Raw genomic sequence first — 20944 nt, forward strand, 5'->3', positions numbered from 1 at the left:
GTTAGAGAAATTTACATTTCACGCCTGTTGTGAAAAAAACAAAAAACGTACCTTTTAATCTTCACAGCAGCCCCAGCTTCCTACGGTCGTCGCAAGCCATTTCTGATGTCAGAAATGATGGATAGGTCATCCTCCAATCCCCCCGGGGGAATCAGTGACCGATTCAAAGCCGTGATTGGAGGAAGCCCGATTCCTCATTTTAGACCCAGGAAGAGACTTTGCAACGGGTGGAGGAAGCTGGAGCTGATGTCAAGATTAAAAAAAAGGTAAGTTTTTTTTTTTTCACAACAGGAGTGAAATGTAAATTTTGATTAATTAAAGCACCCCGGTTTTTAATCAAATTTTTAAAAAACAGGCACTTTATCATCAAAATTTACATTCACTTTACTTTAACTCCTGTTTCCATCCATTGGGGCCAATTCGGGCAATGGTAAATCAGCCTCCATAAGTCAATGCTAATAGAGGTTTCTAAAACTTTGTAGTCCGCTAAAATTATAAAGAAGTATAAACCAAAAATCTAGAATTCTTGTAGCTGTGGCTCTCTCACCTCTAGGTTTTAATTTAAAATAGTTTTATTATATTATCTATATAATTTGCAATAGTTATGCACCCAATGTGGGGCGGGTCAATGGTGGCCATGACTTAAATTCTGTAATGTTTTTTCATTTATTATGTTAATTTTTGCACCCAATAAAAATCATTTCAACTAAAATAGTTTTATTATTAATTTTGCCACTTTTCATGTAATTTAACGTTGAGAAGTGTGAATTGTATAATTCTTAGAACTGGAAATGCACACGGCAGACTTATCAAGGATAACCCTTGTACGTATCTTTCCCTATATGGTCTCAACCAACAACTACAAAACAATGACATTTGTACTAACATTTTGACTGTAACCAGCTTAGTCTTCTGTAGAAAGAACCCCCGATTGGAGGTAGTTGTAGTTTAGCTATTGAACAGATGTTGCAAGCAAGAAATCTTTGTATTCAGATTCCATTCCAGCTCTGTAAACATCCCCAATCTATTCTACAAAATATTTACAAACAGCTGTACTCCATAAGACCTTCCTTGTAGACAAGGATAGGTACAATCAAATTAGCAAGCCTAGACATTCTACAAAATTAATTATGGCAGTGACATCAAGGGAGGGTCTTTGTCTATAACAACTTTTACCCATAAGTTTCATACTGGAAACAGAAACCTTACATAAAAAAAAAATAAAAAAAAAAATCCATTACCACCAATTTAAACTTGCAGGTCTGATGCTTAAATAGCATTCCTAATATTCAGTAATAACGCCTATGGTTCAAAACTAAGTAAAATGAAAACCAGTAGAATTCGCTTTCACAAAGCAACAACATCAACAAAATATACAATAAAGTCTAAGTTTGTAACAAAAACTAAAACTTTCTAATTCATTTTGAATTTACACATTTCACTGAAATAAGGTTAAAGCAAATGCACAGTTAACAAAAAAAAGAAGATCACAATAAATACTTATTTTGTTTATATACGTGTTGGCTCACTGAATCTTTGCCAAAACAATTTCACTCCTCATATGCCTCTACCAAAAATTTACTGATCCAAAATACTTGATGCTACTCTACTACCTATCACTAATGTTAAACATACATTTCTGCGTCCAACAGATTCCCAAAGCGAGACCTCCTCCCATGATGTACTGGAAAAAAGATTGTCTCCTGGATAATAACTGTTGGTTTCCTAAAAAACAAAAACAAAAAAAATGTTTTTTGATCCTTTGTATTAAAAAAAGAAATGCAAGCTTCACTATGCCTTCAAAATATAAATCAACACACTTCATGCAAAGCAGAAAACCCTGCATCCCAAAATGTCCCTCACAGTCAATCAACTCAAACACAAGCTTGTCATTGGGGAAAGCAAGGTTCTACCTGAGTTAACAAAAATAATCAAGTACAAATGAATGTTTTTTATAACTAAGGAGATCACCAGGTAAGACTTATGTATATTTACCAGGCTTACAAAAATAAATATTATACACATACGTACATACATACATATACACACACACTTTGTATGTCCGAGGACGGGTTTTGTGGCCCAAAAACATTCACATTAAAGTGATCATCTGGAAATTAATCCCCATTGGAGTGCGCTTCTTTTGCATGAGATATCTATATCCTAAGTTTGCTGCCTGCGAACCATGGACTGGGGTAAATTTATTAATGGTACAGCGTATAATATTGTACAAGCATTTCTGTTGAAATGCTCGTGCAATGCCACCCCTGCTCACCGGCAGCCAATTGGCCACTAGCAGGGGCCATCTATCATCCTGATTGTATCAGTTTCGGATAATTTACTATACATTTTTTTTATAAAGTAGGATTAAAAAATAGAAAGAAAAAAAAAAAAAAAAAAAAACACCTTTTCTAACTTTGACCCCCAAAATCTGTTACACAACTACAACCACCAAAAAAACTTCCATGCTAAATAGTTTCTAAATTTTGTCTTGAGTTTAGAAATGCCCAATGTTTACACGTTCTTTGCAAGTTATAGGGCAATAAGTACAAGTAGCATTTTGCTATTTCCAAACCATTTTTTCCTCAAAATAAGCAATAGTTACATTGCAACACTGATATCTGTCAGGAATCCCTGAATAACCCTTCACATGTATATATTTGTTTTTAGTAGACAACCTAAAGTATTGATCTAGGCCTATTTTGGTATATTTCATGTCACCATTTCACTGCCAAATGCGATCAAATAAAAAAAAAAAAATAGTTAACGTTTTCACAAATTATAGGTTTCTCACTGAAATTATTTACAGATTGTGCAATTATGGCACAAATGGTTGTAAATACTTCTCTGGGATCCCCTTTGTTCAGAAATAGCAGACATATGACTTTGGCATTGCTTTTTGGTATTTAGAAGGCCGCTAAATGCCGCTGCGCACCACACTTATTATGCCCAGCAGTAAAGAGGTTAATTGCGTAGCTTGTAGGGTTAATTTTTAGCTTTGATGTAGAGTTCAGCCTCCCACCCCTGATCCCTCTCAAACAGCTCTCTTCCCTCCCCCACACCTCAAAAGGTCACTCCCATTTTAAAGAGACATAAAACAAGTTGGGATAGAGACAAAATATAATATGTACTTTAAATTACTTCACCTGCAAATTTATACTGCAGTGCCTCGCCATTAACCCTTTTCTAGTTTCTGAATTATAAAGCTCTTACTCCCCCCCCCCCCCACAACTCCTTTTACGACTATCTATATCTATGGTTGCTTTTGGTAGAATACAAAAGTGAATAGGGATTATCTGCTGGAGCATGCATAGAAGCTATGAACTCATTGAAATACAATGCCTGTGTCTAAACACTGATAAGGGGAGGTGGAGTTGCCTGTCCCAGGCAGCTTAGCTATGTAATTCATTTTGTTTGTTTATTTTTGAAAATTTTAAAATACTTGCCATCAATTTTGAAACAATTTTTTATGCAAACTATTTTTAATTAAAGGGATAGTAAACCCAATGTTTTTTCTTTCAGGATTCAGATAGAGCATGCAATTTTAAGAAACTTTATAATGTACTCCTATTATCAATTTTCTTTGTTCTCTTGCTATCTTTATTTGAAAAAGAAGGCATCTAAGCTAAGGAGCTAGCCAATTTTTAATTCAGTACCTTGGACAACACTTGTTACCTACCAATCAGCAAGAACCCAGTGTGAACCAAACATAAGCGGGCATCTAAATTTACATTCTTGCTTTTCAAATAAAGATAGAAAGAGAATGATGAAAAAAATGATAATAGGAATAAATTAGAAAGTTGCTTAAAATTGCATGCTCAATCTGAATCATGAAAGAAAAAAAATTGGATTCAGTGTCCCTTTAATTAGCCCTTTTATGATATGCACAGATCTCAAACTGTTTATGTCCCTTTAAGTACTGGCAGAAAGTCTGCCAGTATAAAAATAAAAGTTTTTGGGTTTTTTAATTTATTACATATTTTCTGCAGTGTAGGTTCCCCCCCCTTACCCCCCAACCTCCCTGAGCCCCCAAACAGCTCTCTAACCCTTCCCCCTCTATTTGCGGCCATCTTATGTACTGTCAGCTGTCTCTAAATTATTTTTTAAAAGAAAAACAATTTTCCCCCCATAGTGTAGCTGCCCCCCCCCTCCTCGATCCCTTTACAGACATGGATCCCACATATGATCCCTCTCCTCCTTCCTCCCCATTCACTGCCGTGATGTAGCGAGGCAGTCCCACCCGCCTCTTCACACCCTCCCGCGATAAGCCAACCACCCGTCACCAACGATCAGCACTATCACTGGGCGATGCAGAGAGGGCCACTCTGTATCGGTTGCTTAGTTAAGGGTATGGCACGATGCCTCAATATTGAGGCATTGCTGCAATACCCTGAAAGCGTCTGGAAGCGATCACGATCAGCACTTGAAACTCCTGACGTACCAGGCACTTCCGTGGTCGTTAAGGGGTTAAAAGGGATACTGAACAAATGTTTTCAGATAGTTGCTTAAAATTGCATGCTCTCATTTAATCCTATTATCAATTTTCTTTGTTCTTTTGGTATCTTTATTTGAAAAAGCAGGAATGTAAGCTTAAGAGTTGGCCCATCTTTGGTTTAGCACCTGGGTAGTGCTTGCTAATTGGTGGCTAAATACAGCTACCAAACAACAAGTGCAATCCGGGGTACTGAACCAAAAATGTGCCAGCTCCTAAGTTTACATTCAAATAAAGATACGAGAACGAAAAAAAATAGGAGTAAATTAGAAAGTTGCATGCTCTGAGTCATGAAAGAATAAAAAATGTGGGTTCAGTATCCCTTTAATAGTATGTTGAAACACAATCGCTAAAAGAAACAGCAGTGTAGGAGGAATACAACTGTATGAGGAACAGCCAAACTCCGCTAACAAAGTGAGGTTGCTGAAGACAGTGATGGAATGGCCCTGATCAACATAATCAAGTCTGTTTGGGATTACATAAAAAGAAAGAAGCAACTGAGGCTTAGTTCTCAAAGATGGTTTGAAAAAACTACATTCCAAATTACTTTAAAACTGCATCAATTATTCTAGGTACATTTACAAACTTTTTTTTTTTTTCGCACTTCAGTCCAAAAACAGTCTCACTACTGCAAATCTGCTTCTCATCTCACTCTTGCTCATACTAGCTGCTGGTGATATATCCCCTAATCCTGGTCCCTCACAACCTCCTAGCCTTTCACATCCCTGTGTGCCTTTCAATATACTTCATAAACAAAACTCTGGTAACCTTAACCGCATTCCTCTTACATCTAAAACCACCTCCCCCTTCACTTGTGCACTCTGGAACGCTCGCTCTGTTTGCAACAAGCTCACTTCTATCTATGATCTCTTTATCTCTCACTCTCTTAACCTTCTGGCTCTTACAGAAACCTGGCTCACTGCTGTACTGTCACATGGGGGTCTCCATTTCAGCCACACTCCTAGGTCTGGCAATAGACAAGGAGGTGGTGTTGGTATTTTACTTTCCTCTCATTGCAACTTTCAACAAATACAGCCCTTCTCTTCACTCACATTTTCTTCATTTGAAGCACACCTGATTCGGTTATTCTCTCCCCTCTCTATACGTGCTGCAGTCATATACCGCCCCCTGGCTCCCCAACTCAATTTCTAGATCACTTCGCTGCCTGGCTTCCTTATTTCCTTTTTTCAGACACCCCTGCCCTCATTCTTGGCGACTTTAACATCCCTCTTCACAATCCCACTGCCTCCTCTGCAAAACAACTTCAACTCACTTCCTCTTTCAGCCTGTCACAATGGACTGACTATCCCACTCACAAAGATGGTCATTCCCTTGATCTAATTTTCACCTATCGATGCACTCTCAAATTTAACAAACTCCGCTTTCCCTCTCTGACCATCTCCTAAACTTGCAACATCACTTCCCTACCTACAACTCCCTCCCTCTACCCCTCACACAAAACTTCACAGAAGCACTAAGTCATTAGATCTGCAACAGCTTGCTAGCTCTTTCAAACCTCTCCTCTCATCCATCACCTCCTTTTCCTGCCCTGACCAATCTGCCAGTATAACTTTACCCTTACATCGGTTATTGACACTCTGGCCCCTCCAACCAAAGCTCAGAAACCACACTCATCCTCAGCCCTGACATACTCCTGACACGGTACCTACGCAGATGTTCCTGTACTGCTGAGCGACACTGGAGGAAATCTCGGAGTTCAGCTGACTTTCTTCACTACAAGTTCATCCTGAACTCCTACGATTCTGCCTTTAATCTCTATAAGCAACAATACTTCTCTAATCTCATCTCTACTCTTTCCTCTAACCCAAAACGTCTGTTCTCCACGTTCAATACTCTTCTCCGCCCACCCCCACCTCCTAATACAACCTCTCTCTCAGCTCAAGATTTTGTCAGCCACTTCAATAACAAAATTGACGCCATCAGAAGTGAAATCAGCTCTCAACATACTACCAATCTCCCACCCCCAAAAAGCTCACAATCATCCAAACCCCAAATATCCAAAAATGCAGATCTTTGGCCCCTGTTAACGAGGATGAAGTTTCTGCCCTTATACGGTCCTCCCACCTCACTACCTGTCCCCTCGACCCCATCCGCTCACAGCTACTCCCCTCCCTCTCTTCTACCCTCACCCCCATACTCACATTTTCTACCTCTCCCTAAGCACTGGTATATTTCCCTCATCTCTAAAACATGCACTGGTCACACTTATCCTCAAAAAACCTTCCCTCGATCCAACTACCGCCCTATCTCCTTACTCCCTCTTGCCTCAAAGCTCCACGAAAAGCTAGTACACACACGTCTATCCCATTTCCTTACACTAAACTCTCTTCTTGACCCACTGCAATCTGGATTTTGTCCCCATCACTCTACAGAGACGGCAATTGTCAAGGTTACCAACGACCTACTTACAGCAAAATCCAAAGACCACTTCTCTCTGCTTATCCTCCTTGACCCGTCTGCAGCCTTTGACACTGTTGACCACCCTCTTCTGCTCCAAACCCTGCAATCCTTTGGCATCTGCGACACAGCTTCCTATCTGACTAACCGTACATTTAGTGTAGCCTTCTCCAGAGCATCCTCTGCCCCATTACCACTTTCTGTTGGGGTACCTCAAGGCTCTGTCCTCGGTCCCCATCTCTTTTAAATCTACACGTCATCATTAGGTTCCTTAATAAAGTCCCATGGGTTTCAATATCATTTGTATGCCGATAACACCCAAATCTACCTCTCTCCTAACTCCTTCCTTCCTTACTAACCCGTGTCACTAACTGTCTCTCATATCTCATCTTGGATGTCCTCACTACCTTAAGCTAAATCTCTACAAAACTGAACTCCTTATTTTTCCCCCTTTCTTCCAAAGTCTCCACCCCCATAATTTCTATAACTGTTGATAATTCCATCATTACTCCTACCCCACATGCCCGATGTCTTGGGGTCACACGACTCAGATCTTTCCTTCACTCCTCACATTCAGTCCTTGACTAAAGCCTGCCGCTTCTACCTTAAAAACCATCTCAAAAATTAGACATTTCCTTACACAAGATACAACTAAAATTTTAATCCACTCTCTCATCCTTTCCCACCTTGACTACTGCAACTCCATCCTCTCTGGTCTACCTAGCTGCAGCATAGCTCCTTTACAATCCATTATTAATGCCTCTGCCAGGCTCATCTTCCTTACTTGTCGCTCTTCATCTGCTGCGCCTCTCTGCCAATACCTTCACTGGCTTCCTCTTGCTTCTAGGATTAAACACAAAATCCTCACTCTGACATACAAAGCTCTCAACTGCACTGCTCCCCCCTACATTTCAGAACTTGCCTCCAGATACTCTCCCTCCCTCCCATCCCCTTCGATCAGCTCAGGATCTCCTCTCTGGTTACCTCCTCACATTCCCGTCTACAGGACTTCTCCAGACTGGCCCCCATCTTGTGGAACTCCCTGCCTCGCTCCACAAGACTCTCCCCTAGTTTTAACAGCTTCAAGCGCTCCATAAAAAAAAAACACACAACTCTACTATTCAGGGATGCTTACAACCAACACTAACCTTTCCTAACTCCATTGCTTTGCCCTTGAACCCCTTAGAATGTAAGCCTATGAGCCCAGCTGTTTGCAGATCGCCTTCATAAGAGCCGACTACAACAGTGAAACTCTCGGCAGGGCCCTCTACCCATTTGATCCCTACAAAAGCTATCCTGTATACCGACTAGGTTTAAAGTGCTGCGGAATATGTTGGCGCTCTACAAATACCTTATAATAATAAATGTTGCTGATATACAATCTGTAATTGATTGTGACACATTCTGATGATGGTATATGTATAGACTTGAAAAGAAATAAAGTAGTACAAGGCATGTACTAACAACATTTTTATTTTACCATCTTTGGAGCTGTCCTTTGATTCCTGAACCCACCACCATTCCCCCTGGGAGACCAAAGACATACAGTCAAATGGTGACTGATATTCAGCCTGCAAATTTTCGTTTCAGTGCTCATCAAAATTAACTGACTTGCCACTGACAGCCAGTCAGCTGGAGACTGAGAGGCCCAGCTTGCGATACCAGCACTTTCATATAGTGCTCTTCCTTTGCGAGTACCCTTCTACATAGATCTGGAAATTCCTTTAAAATAGATTAGAGATAGATAGATACACACACAAATGTAAAACTTTTTCACTTTTGGAAATTAGGGTAATTTTTAAATAAAAAGCACCAATCAATTGTAATTATGTTGCTTAACTGGGGAATAAAGCAAAAATTCATTGCAAATTAGCTGCAGACAAAAAAAAATAAAAAAATCTTGGTCTAACATAGAAATGTAGTAATAAAAAGGCGCATTGATTTCTGAATGTAAGACGTTCTTATGAGTAGAGTTTTGCAGACTGGGGTTGTAAAAACAGAGCTAGTCAACAATCAGTGCACTGCTGCTTTGTAGCACTACTCCATAGTTGACTGTTCACTTTAAACAGCACTTTGCTCTGGATGCACTGTGTCAAGGAAACTTTACACAGTGCAGTCAGAGCAGATCTATTTGAATAGAACAGTCTAATATGGAACAGTGCAGCAAAGTTAAAGTGCTAACAATTCCTGCATGTGTCCCATTCTTTTTGCAGACATGCTGTATTTTCTGTAATGACATCTCACATCACAGCATTTTCTGCCTTGGGGCTCCTAGATTTTGAGAACATTTATCAAGCACAGCTCTAGACAACATCTCAGCATGATATCCTCAAAAAACAAACCATACAAATTTCATTTGTTGCTAGTATTTCATATCCCATATCTTAAGAACATCACTTTTTAGGAAATATGAGAAATATTAAGTACCACCATAACATTTTGCATTAAGCTCTAAGTCCAAAGTAGCTTTAGATGAGATCTCTCTCTAAGATGTCTGGCCAATATTCTTTAGCTTGAATTGCATAATCAAGTGGATGATAAAAAGGCAATGCAATAGCACTTACTCTAATTTTTCAGATTTTTTTACCAATAAATTTCAAAATTTGCCAGCCCCATGTATGCTGACAGCCATCAGCCAACCAGACGTATACACTGAACTTTCTGCACATGCTTAGTAGACTCTAGTGCTTCGGAAATATAAAATGACTGCAGTTTGATAATGGATGTAAATTGGAGAGTCTCCTAAAACTGCAATCTCCCTCATTGGTTTTAAAAACTTGTCCTCAGGCCTCCCTAAGAGGCCAGATTTTGAGGATATCTGAACTAGAGCACAGGTTAAATAATCAGCCGATTAGTAAACACTTTACCTGCTCTCATCCAAAGTAATACTTAAAAAAAAAAAAAAAAAAAAAAACTGGCCTGTTAGGGAGGTCAGATCTATCTGAATCATGAAAATTTAAATTTTGACTTTAGAGTCCTTTTAATTATAGAAGGCCGAGCCAGTAGGGAGTAATGTATTGCCCCTTGAAACAGTTATCTTTAGAGTATAAAAAAGGCTGTGAAACCCATGGCTGGAAATAATAATAATAATAATAATAATAATAATAATAATAATAATAATAATAATAATAATAATAATAATAATATACACAGTCACACAGAATAGTGATTTCTTCCACATGGTAGCGCAGAACATCTAGAGTAATTAAAAGGACATAGCTGTTCCAAACACACAGGTAATTTAACCCTTTTGATGCCCAACACACCAGCAATCAAAGGGTTAAATCGCTTCAGTGTGACACTAGCAGCAGTGATTGAATCATTTTACTAAACAGAATATATAACTTTTTGTGACAACCAACAGGCAATCAAGGGGTTAAAATAACTGCTGTTTACGCTCAGAGAAGAAATGTTATCTCCTGCCTGAAATGCATAGTTGTGATTTAACCCCTTTTCCACATTAACCCTTTCGTGACTGGGTTAAAGTGTCTACATGGGAAAAACTGTTCAGATGTAGACAAATTGAAACCACACGATCGCGAGATTTCAATTATTGGATCGCGTCTGGAGGGCATCCCTACAACCCTAGGAACGCCCTTCAGACCGCGATCAAATCCTGTAAGCACAGAAGGCTTCAGGACAGCCGTTGGCTATGACGTTCTATTCCGTCATAACGGCTCTAAAGCCCAGTGTAATTATAAAGGAATAGAACGGCATTAAAAAGGTTAAACAACGCAAGTGTTTCCCGACTGGCTACCATGTGTGTAAGCAGAAGAGAAGGAAAAGGAGGAGATAGCTATAGTGACTATTCTGCCACTCATTTCACCCAAAATAAAGGCATTAACCACGAGCATTTTTAAAAAGCAATGGCACCCAGTATATGTGGAACTCTGTGGTAAGAAATTAAAAGGTTGCAGAATAAACTGATTTAACTTGTTTTTCTGTTAATATAGTTCCCCTGTTTCTGACAGGTGTGCATTTGGGGGAACATTTCTACTGCAACTGAATAAAACAATTTAGTTTGTAGAAGGAAATTGTGAACTTAAAAGCATAGTTAACCCTATCACAAGGTAGCAGAGTCGGGACTAGGCTTAGAAGTATGCATAGCCCTTTATTACAAAACTTAGCTCGCTTAGTGAAGTGCTGTGAGTTGACTCGAATGTCTCACAGCACACTAAAAAAGAATAACCCAGGCACAATCAGATTTGGGTTGAGAAACAAGTTTCCAATACTGAACAAGCAGGAAGCAGTGCATAAAAATAATTACATTAATTCACATTTTAAAATAGATTACTCAGCCATTGTGCTACAATTCACAAAACAAAGAAATATTTACGTTTTTTACAAAGTTTATATTTACATTTTCAAACTTGCATAACTATGAAACAAAAAATGTAATTAATAAATTTCAATTAAATTAGTCAAACTGTATTAAAGTGATTTAATGTAGAAAAAAAGTATCGTTTTTCTGAAAAATTTAATTGACTTATAATTGGAATCTTTGATCAGTTCTACAGCTGACATGGATGAATGTATTTTCATGAAACAGCCTTGCTGATTGATCTGATGCCATTTGGTAGTTTATAACATTATTTTTAAGCTATTTCCTACAAATTAGCTTGTCATTTATGTTGCATGATCAGTAGAATGCGTCTTCATTACATTATCAATGTATGGGGAAGTGCAGAAATCTGTCAGCAGGGAGCCTACAATCAGCTTTATCACTTTCATCCCAAGTGATATTGTGGGATTTTACTGAAATCTCATGAGATTTCATAGCAAACTTCCTTAAACTGAGGAGGTAAATAAAGTAACTGTTTTACACATGCCAAATACACGCTCCCCTTGCAATTCCTGGGGCATGTATCCCGATTGGATGCTTAAAGGGACACTGAACTGAAATGTTTTCTTTCGTGATTCAGATAGAGCATGCAATTTTAAGCAACTTTCTAATTTACTCCTATTATCAATTTTTCTTTGTTCTCTTGTTATCTTTATTTGAAAAAGAAGGCATCTAAGCTAAGGAGCCAGATCATTTTTGGTTCAGACCATGGGCAGCACTTGTTTATTAGTGGGTGAATTTATCCACCAATCAGCAAGAACAACCCAGGTTGTTTTCATTAAAAATTGGGCCGGCATCTAAATTTACATTCTTGCTTTTCAAATAAAGATACAAAGAGAATGAAGAAAATTTGATAATAGGAGTAAATTAGAAAGTTGCTTAAAATTGTGTGCTCTGATTCACGAAAGAAAAAATTTGAGTTCAGTGTCCCTTTACAATGGGATGTGGCTGTTGATGAAATTTTGAGGCAAAACATTTTTATTTTTTACATAGAGATGTTCATTTTCATTGCTTGTATTAGTATAAAAGCATACAAGTATTGACAGTAAAAACACATGGTGTAGTTAAAATATATCTGTATTGACTATAACAGATTTAATAAATGTAATGTCACAGGGTAGGGGCTTCTCACACTTTATAGGGATGTATATTGTGCCATAAAACAGGTTGAGATCTGTGCATATCCTAAAAGGGCTAATTTATTTAAAATTGTTTGCATAAAAAAAAATTTGCTTAAAAATTGCTGGTGGAAAGTATTTTTTTTTTTTTTGTTCAAAAATAAGCAAACTTAAAGGGACACTGTACCCAAAAAAATTATTTCGTGATTCAGATTGAGCATGAAATTTTAAGCAACTTTCTAATTTACTCCTATTATCAAATTTTCTTCATTCTCTTGGTATTTTTATTTGAAATGCAATAATGTAAGTTTAGATGCCGGCCCATTTTTGTGAACAACCTGGGTTGTCCTTGCTGATTGGTGGATAAATTCATCCACCAATAAAAAAGTGCTGTCCAGAGTACTGAAACAAAAAAAAAGCTTAGATGCCTTCTTTTTCAAATAATGATAGCAAGAGAACGAAGAAAAATTGATAATAGGAGTAAATTAGACAGTTGCTTAAAATGGCATGCTCTTTCTGAATTACAAAAGAATTTTTTTGGGTACAGTGTCCCTTTAATTACATGGCTAAATTGCCTGGAGCAGCTAACTCCACCCCTCTTATCACTGTTTAGACACAGGCATTGTATTTCAACTGAGTTCACAGCTTCTAGACATGCTCCAGCAGATAATCCCTATGCACGTTTGCATTCTACCAAAAAAAATAGATATAGATACAGCCATAGAAGGAAATGTGGGGGGAGTTAGAGCTTTACAACCAGAAACTAAAAAGAAAGGGTTAATGGTGAGGCACTGCAGTATACATTTGCAGGTAAAGTAATTGAAGTACATGTTATATTTTGTCGTTATCCAAACTTGTTTTTATGTTCCTTTAACTACGTTTTCATCTTAAGACCATGCTGCTGATGCTCTGTGGCCACAGCCTTATTATGCAATAAAATAAGCATAAAAAAAATATATTTTAGTGTATTATCCTGTCATTGTAAGAATTTGACAGTGTTCAAGGGATTAAGTGCTACCTCAAACTGTTTTTAAACCTATTTACATTCAGAACAATTAAAGGGACACTGAACCCAAATGTTTTCTCATTATTCAGATAGGGCATGCAATTTTAAGAAACCTTCTAATTTACTCCCATTATCTATTTTTCTTCATTCTCTTGCTATCTTTATTTGAAAAAGACTACATCTAATCTATTTTTGTGGTTCAGGACCCTGGACAGCACTTGTTTATTGGTGGGTGAATGTATCCACCAATCAGAATTACATAATAGGAGTAAATTAGAAAGTTGATTTAAATTGCATGCTCAATCTGAGTCATGAAAGAAAAAAATTGGGTTCTTAAGCAAAGCTGCTACAGTGCCAGAAAGTAAGGCAGCATATATCTGTCTTAACAGTACAAGTCATCAAAACCAGGGGTTCACAAAAGTAATCAAGTATCAATCATTTTAAATTGGGTTGGAATGAAAGTAGGTTACATTTAAACAAAAAAAAAAAGAAGAAGAGGAGAGTAGTTTAGTAGACTGCACCAGTGAGCACCAAATATGTAATTTATTATTTTACCACGGCTTAATATATACAGAAATAAAAGGTATTTCTCAAGCCCTGGCTGACAAAGTCATTCTGTCTTTAGCAGAGCTTGATTTATCTAGGTGCCAAAAATGAAGGCTGGCGCTGACATTTTATGCCTCAGACCCCTGCACATTCCAAGCTCTTAAAAAAAAAAAAAAAAAAAGGTACATGAACCCCAAAAATGTTCTTTCATGATTCAGATAGAGAATACAATATTAAACAACTTTCTAATTTACTTCTATCTAATCTGTTTCATTCTCTTGGTTTAATTTGTTGAAGGAGCAGCAATGCACTACTAGTTTTTAACAGAACACATGGGTGAGCCAATCACAATCAATATATATATGCAGCCACCAATCAACAGCTAGAACCTAGGTTCTCTGCTGCTCCTGAGCTTGCCTATATAAACCTTTCAGCAAAGGATAACAAGAGAAGGAAGCAAATTGGAAAGTTGTTAAAAATTGTATGCATTATCTGAATCATGAAAGAAAAATTTGGGGTTTCATGTCCCTTTAAGTATTTTCCTCTCTGTGCCTCTGCTCATAGCACTTTTTAATATTTTATTGCACAGAGGGAAATGCTTGAGAGAGCTTGCAAGCACATTACTGCAGTGCTGGTAGTAGAAGCACGCTGATGAATGCCAGACAGACTTCTACAGGGGCAGGCATGGTGTTGTGTGTGTCTGGGGGTGGGAGTTGTACAATTGTTGCTTGGGCCAATGTTAGATGCAGAGCTGGTTCTTGCTCTGACCATTGTGTATTCTTCCTCATTTCTTTTAGAAAACCTTTTTTAGCGTACAGGATCAGGTGGTGCAGCAGCAGTGCCAATGTAATCTGTAATGACCAGCTCCACTGCGGCACCACCTGGCCTTGTAAGCTCTATTTATTTATATTTATTATCTGGCTTCTAGATTTTTGCCAGATTCTAAATTTTCAACATATTTAGATATTGACGGCAGATAAGAGCCATAGGCCCAGCAAGTCTGCCCGACCTTACCTAACAGTATAAACTTATCTAGTTCGTAGGATAGCCCTATGCTTGTCCCATGCATTTTTAAAGTCCCCCACAGTGTTTGTTGCTACTACCTCTTGAGGAAGTTTATTCCATAAATCAATCACTCTTTCTGTAAAGAAGTGCTTCCTCAAATTACTCCTGAATCTACTACCCTTTAGCTTGAGCTCATGACCCCTTGTTCTTGAATTTTCCATTTTATGTAAAATACCCACAGCCTCAGTTTTACTAAGCCCTTTAACGTACTTGAAAGTTGCTATCATATCACCTCTTTCCCTTCTCTCCTCTAAGCTATACATATTTAGGTCATTGAGCCTATCCTGGTAAGTTTTATTTTTTAGACCATGTACCATTTTGGTAGCCCTCCTTTGCACAGATTCAAGTTTGTTAATATCCTTCTGAAGATATGGTCTCCAGAACTGCACACAATACTCAAGATGAGGCCTAACTAATGATCTATAAAGTGGCATAAGAACCTTACTATTTCTGCTGCAAATACCTCTACCAATACATCCAAGCATTCTGCTAGCCTTACTCGCTGCATTACTACATTGTTTACTAAGTTTTAAATCATCTGAAATAATAATTCCCAAGTCCTGTTCCTCGTCTGTAACAGTCAGTAAAGTGTCATTGAGTCTGTAATTAACATTTGGATTTTTCTTCCCTAAATGCATTATTTTACACTTTGCTGTGTTAAACTTTAGATCCCAGTCGTTTGTCCAATCCTCCAATTGTTGTATATCACTTCTCATTTTGTCTACCCCCCCTGGAACATCCACTCTGTTGCAAATTTTTGTATCATCTTCAAAGAGACATACTTTCCCCTGTAGCCCTTTGCTGATATCGCAGATAAATATGTTAAACAAAACAGGCCCCAGAACTGACCCCTGAGGAACACCACTAGTAACAGCCCCCTCTGCAGAATGAACTCCATTTACTAAGACACTTTGTTTTCTGTCCTTAAGCCAGCATTCCACCCAGTTCACAATTTTTGAATCTAGACCAAGGAGATATAGTTTGTGAATAAGTTTATTGTGTGGGACGGTGTCAAATGCTTTGCTGAAATCTAGATATGCTACATCAACTGCTCCTCCCTTGTCTAATACTTTTGTTACATAATCAAAGAAGTCAATTAGATTAGTCTGACATGATCTCCCTGAAGTAAAACCATGCTGATTTTGGTCCTCTAAATTGTTTGTCTTCATGTAAGTCATAATTCTTTCTTTTAAGAGGCTTTCCATTAATTTCCCTACTACTGAAGTTAAACTAACTGGCCTGTAGTTGCCAGATTCTTCTCTACTGCCCTTTTTATGAAGAGGTACTACATTTGCTATTCTCCAATCATCTGGGACAGCTCCTGTTAATAGTGACTGATTAAACAGATCAGTTAATGGGACAGTTAGCACTGATCGAAGTTCTTTTAAAACCCTTGGATGAATATTATCAGGACCCACTGCCTTTGTAACATTTATTTTTGATAATGCTAACAAAACCTCATCCTCTGTAAAAAGATTACTGTTAAGCTTGTTTCTATTTTGCGTAGCATCCCTTAGGGCTCCATGTACTAAGCAGTCAGCGAGCTACCCGCAACAAATCTCGCGTCAAAACTCACAAACTGATATGTACAAAGTCGTCAACTATGTTCAAACTCGCATCTTTAAAATTGCGAGCGTACTTATCCGCCAAACCTCGCTACCTCTCCATTTTTCACTGTAATTAGACACATTTGACCACCAACTCGCCAAAAACGAATGTACTAAAAAATCTATTTGTCCGCTCGCTACAATTTCCGCTCCCACCTCGTTATTTTTGCCTTGCCACCTTTTAGGTGGCGGGCAAGGTACAAAATAGGAAAGTCAATCTAGACGCCAGTCTAGACATATATAAAAGGCAGTAATATCAGCATTGTACAGCATAACTGGCGTCTAATTTGTCTCTCATTTCCATGTACATAAATTGCGCCAAATTTGTCGACTGTAATTAAAGAGTAATCTATATTTTAAATTTGTATTGTATAGTTGTCAATCTTTATAATTATTTTTATATTAATATTTATATATTATCAGATCCAGATGAAGCCATATCCAAATTGTAAATAAATATTACAAAAATAACGCTCTGTTATCACTCTTCAAAAAATTTTGAACAATAATAAAGTTGTTTAGATAAGTTGAACTTTTATAGGAGCAAAATTCTATTCCCGCGACTACTATGATGTTCGTGACACCTTGCATGTCACGTGTTAATAATTGGCCAGACAATTCAACTGAAAGTTAAGTACATCAGCTTAGTCACGGCGAGCGAGGCGTCAAATTTATCAATAATCCGCCACTGCTCGCGGCGGGCTAGACTTGTCTATTTATTGGAGGATTATTAGTACATAGTGACAGTGGACACCATTTCGCCGGCGGCGAGTAATGGCGAGTTTATCCGCGTCTAAAATGACGGATGAATTGACGGCTTAGTACATGGAGCCCTTAATGTAGACATTGTATCTTCACAATCTTTAGTGAAAACAGAACAGAAGTAATCATTGAGACAGTCTGCAATCTGCTTATCTCCTATTATTCTACCATCAACTGATTTCAATTTTACTATTCCTACCTTATTTTTTCTTCTTTCACTGATATATCTAAAGAATGTTTTGTCCCCATGTTTTACTGACTGTGCTATCTGCTCTTCTGCATGAGCTTTAACCTTCCTAATTAACTGCTTAGTCTTTTTTTGTTGGAGTCTCCATATTTTCATATCATCATCTGCTTGTGTGTGTCTGTAATTTTTTGTTTGACCACTGTTCTATAGATTTGTCTACAAAATCTTGCATTATACAGTTTTAGTATGCCAGTATAGTGAGGGCAGAATACCACAATATATTTACATCTGTATGGGACTTTAACACAAATAAAACCCTTACCTCTAATACATTTCTGCAGGTTTCTAAACCGATTTCCAGAAGGATTTGCTTAACTTTCTTCCGTGCTTTTCTGATTTTTTCAAGGTTATTAACCGGTGGTTGAAACATTTTAGATAGTTGTGCTGAAAGGAATTAAAATGAGTAAGATATATAAAAAAAAAAAAAAGCCATACTGTAATAAGTAAACATTTATTCTTATAGTTGAATTAGTTTATCAACTTGTTTATACCCTAATGGTTCCATTAAACACATATGACATTAGTTTAAAGGGACACTGTACCCAAAAATTTTCTTTCGTGATTCAGATTGAAATTCAGATTGAGCATGAAATTTTAAGCAATTTTCTCTTGGTATCTTTATTTGAAATGCAAGAATGTAAGTTTAGATGCCGGCCCAAAACACTGTACCCAAAAATTTTCTTTCGTGATTCAGATTGAGCATGAAATTTTAAGCAACTTTCTAATTTACTCCTATTATCAAATTTTCTTCATTCTCTTGGTATTTTTATTTGAAATGCAAGAATGTAAGTTTAGATGCCGGCCCATTTTTGTGAACAACCTGGGTTGTCCTTGCTGATTGGTGGATAAATTCATCCACCAATAAAAAAGTGCTGTCCAGAGTACTGAATCCAAAAACAAGTTTAAATGCCTTCTTTTTCAAATAATGATAGCAAGAGAACGAAATAGGAGTAAATTAGAAAGTTGCTTAAAATTGCATGCTCTTTCTGAATTACAAAAGAAATTTTTTGGGTACAGTGTCCCTTTAACAGTAAGGGAAAAGTCAACTCAAATTTAAATAAAAGAAAGTAATTTCTTACTTGTCCACATTGAATATGTATCAAATACAAATACATAGGTAAAGGTGCTGCAGTCAACTTCAAACTGCTACGGTTTTATGTGGTACACTCTGGTATAAACAAGATTTTTTTTTTTTAATTAATCTGTTTTATTTTTTCACTCAAACCTGAAAAGGCTGGTAATTATTTTGGCTGCATTTCTTTCTATGGAAACCCAAGACTTGAAATGGTTTTTATTGTAACTTTTAGACATTTCTGTTGTGTTGCTATAGAATAACATACTGTATGAACCAACTCTAAATGTTCTTAAAACCAGCATCCTTTTCACTGCAATTGTTTTTCAAAATAGTCAAACTATTTGCTTTATTTGGAGGAGCCAATCTGGGTTTTAATCATCAAATAACAAAAAGGCTATTCATCTCGGTCATGCTTGTATAAAGTGCATTGTTTTGTAGCTATCAATTAAAGACAATTAGGGAAAGATATGTAGCAGGGCTAGCATTGAGAAGTCAACAGGGTGCATTTCAAGTTTCGAAAATTAGAAGAAGAAAAACTCAAATTGTTTAAGGATAAATTACATAACTTTGTAATATAACTTGTTATTTATTGTGCCCCCTTTTTAGGTCATTATATATATGTAAATATATTACACAAAATTCTCAAGGTGTTTACTGTCCTGATGAAGGGATAGAAATGTCAAGATTTAAATAAGCATGTGTTCATTTCAGTTGTAATTAGAAGCATTTTTACAATATGCTTCCAATAGCAAAAATGCTTTCACTAAAAGTTATGGTTTGCAGTGGCACAAACATATGCTGTAAGTGTCCTGTGCATCAGCATTCAAACATACCTGCTCTGAGTCAGCAGTGGCTTGTATGACACAAATTAAAGGGACACTGAACCAAATTTTTTTCTTTTGCAATTCAGATAGAGCATGACATTTTAAGCAACTTTCTAATTTACTACTATTATCAAATGTTCTTCATTCTCTCAGTATCCTTATTTGAAATGCAAGAATGTAAGTTTAGATGCTGGCCCATTTTTGTTGAACAACCTGGGTTGTTCTTGCCGATTGGTGGATAAATTCATCCACCAATAAAAAGTGCTGTCCGAGAGCTCTGAACCAAAAAAGAAAAAAAGCTTAGATGCCTTCTTTTTCAAATAAAGATAGCAAGAAAACAAAGAAAAAATTGATGACGAGTAAATTAGAAAGTTGCTTAAAATAGAAATGCTCTAACTGAATCACGAAAGAAAAAAATTGGGTTCAGTGTCCCTTTAAAGTGAAGGTAAACGTTGATGAATGAAAGCCCCTTTTTAAAAAAAAAAATACTATTAAAAACAGGGGCACTTTAATCAAAGTTTAGAAGGCAGCCAATTTGATTAAAAACTTACCTTTGTTTTTTACAGTCAGAGCAGCTTCTCCCACCCGGAGATCCTCTCTTCACACATCAATGACTAATCCAGCTTCCTCCAATCACGGCATGGCCTCAGGCAATGACTACCCTGGGGGGAAAGCAATGATTGAAGGAAGCTGGATTAGTCATTGATGACGTGTGAAGAGAGGATCTCCGAGTGGGAGAAGCTGCTCTGACTGTGAAAAAAACAAAAGGTAAGTTTTTAATCAAAACGGCTGCCTAATAAACTTTGATGAATGAAAGTGCCTCTGTTTTTAATAGTATTTTTAAAAAACGGGCTTTCATTAATCAAAGTTTACCTTCACTTTAAGTGTTCAGTGGCGCAATACACACCATTGCCAGTCCTCTGAGAACTAGTCACATGTAGAATATGTGCATATGTCACTGAAACTGTAATAAAATTTGACTAGAATAGTTTTTGCTATGGGAAGCATATTGCAAAAATCCTTTTATTTAAAATTGAAATACATTCATACACATTTAAATTTTGACCTATTTATTTATACTTTGCAATCAACCCCTCCCACTGACTGCATTAGAAAAAAAAAGTGACAGAACCGCGCATAACGTGAAGCCCTGTTGATGCCTGTCACTATGCAGGCCTGATAGCCGGGGTAGGAGTGGATGGGAGCCCCCAGATCTCCCTCAAGGTGGGAGAGTGCTAGTGATGGCTCTGAGCCGTCATTAGCACCAGAGTGGGAAACTGTGATTGTTTAGAGCCGTCGTTAGCACTCAAGGGGATAAGGGAGAAAGCAGGTGATCGGTGGCTGCACTCATATGCAGGTCTCCCCAGGACCTTTTTAATGTGTGCACCACCTGACTGATTTTACTGCCACCCAGCTAAAAATTAAGTCAGATTAAAATGTTT

At 37.4% G+C, this 20944-nt stretch overlaps 1 protein-coding gene across 2 annotated transcripts in view; it reads right to left on the reverse strand.

Moving 5' to 3' along the window:
- ADNP2 (ADNP homeobox 2) overlaps positions 1 to 20944 on the reverse strand; it is a 56266-nt gene that overhangs the window by 32402 nt on the left and 2920 nt on the right. Inside the window, exons 2-3 of one of the 2 annotated variants that reach the window (XM_053714822.1) lie at positions 17866 to 17987; positions 1636 to 1725 (exon numbers count right to left, since the gene is read on the reverse strand). In XM_053714822.1, the coding sequence (XP_053570797.1) occupies positions 1636 to 1725; positions 17866 to 17973 (198 nt within the window). In that variant the 5' untranslated portion in view covers positions 17974 to 17987. The remainder of the gene's footprint in view (positions 1 to 1635; positions 1726 to 17865; positions 17988 to 20944) is intronic. The other variant, XM_053714823.1, reaches the window with a different exon arrangement.

This window comes from Bombina bombina, chromosome 5 (genome assembly GCF_027579735.1).
Source record: "Bombina bombina isolate aBomBom1 chromosome 5, aBomBom1.pri, whole genome shotgun sequence".
Taxonomy (NCBI): Eukaryota; Metazoa; Chordata; class Amphibia; order Anura; family Bombinatoridae; genus Bombina; species Bombina bombina.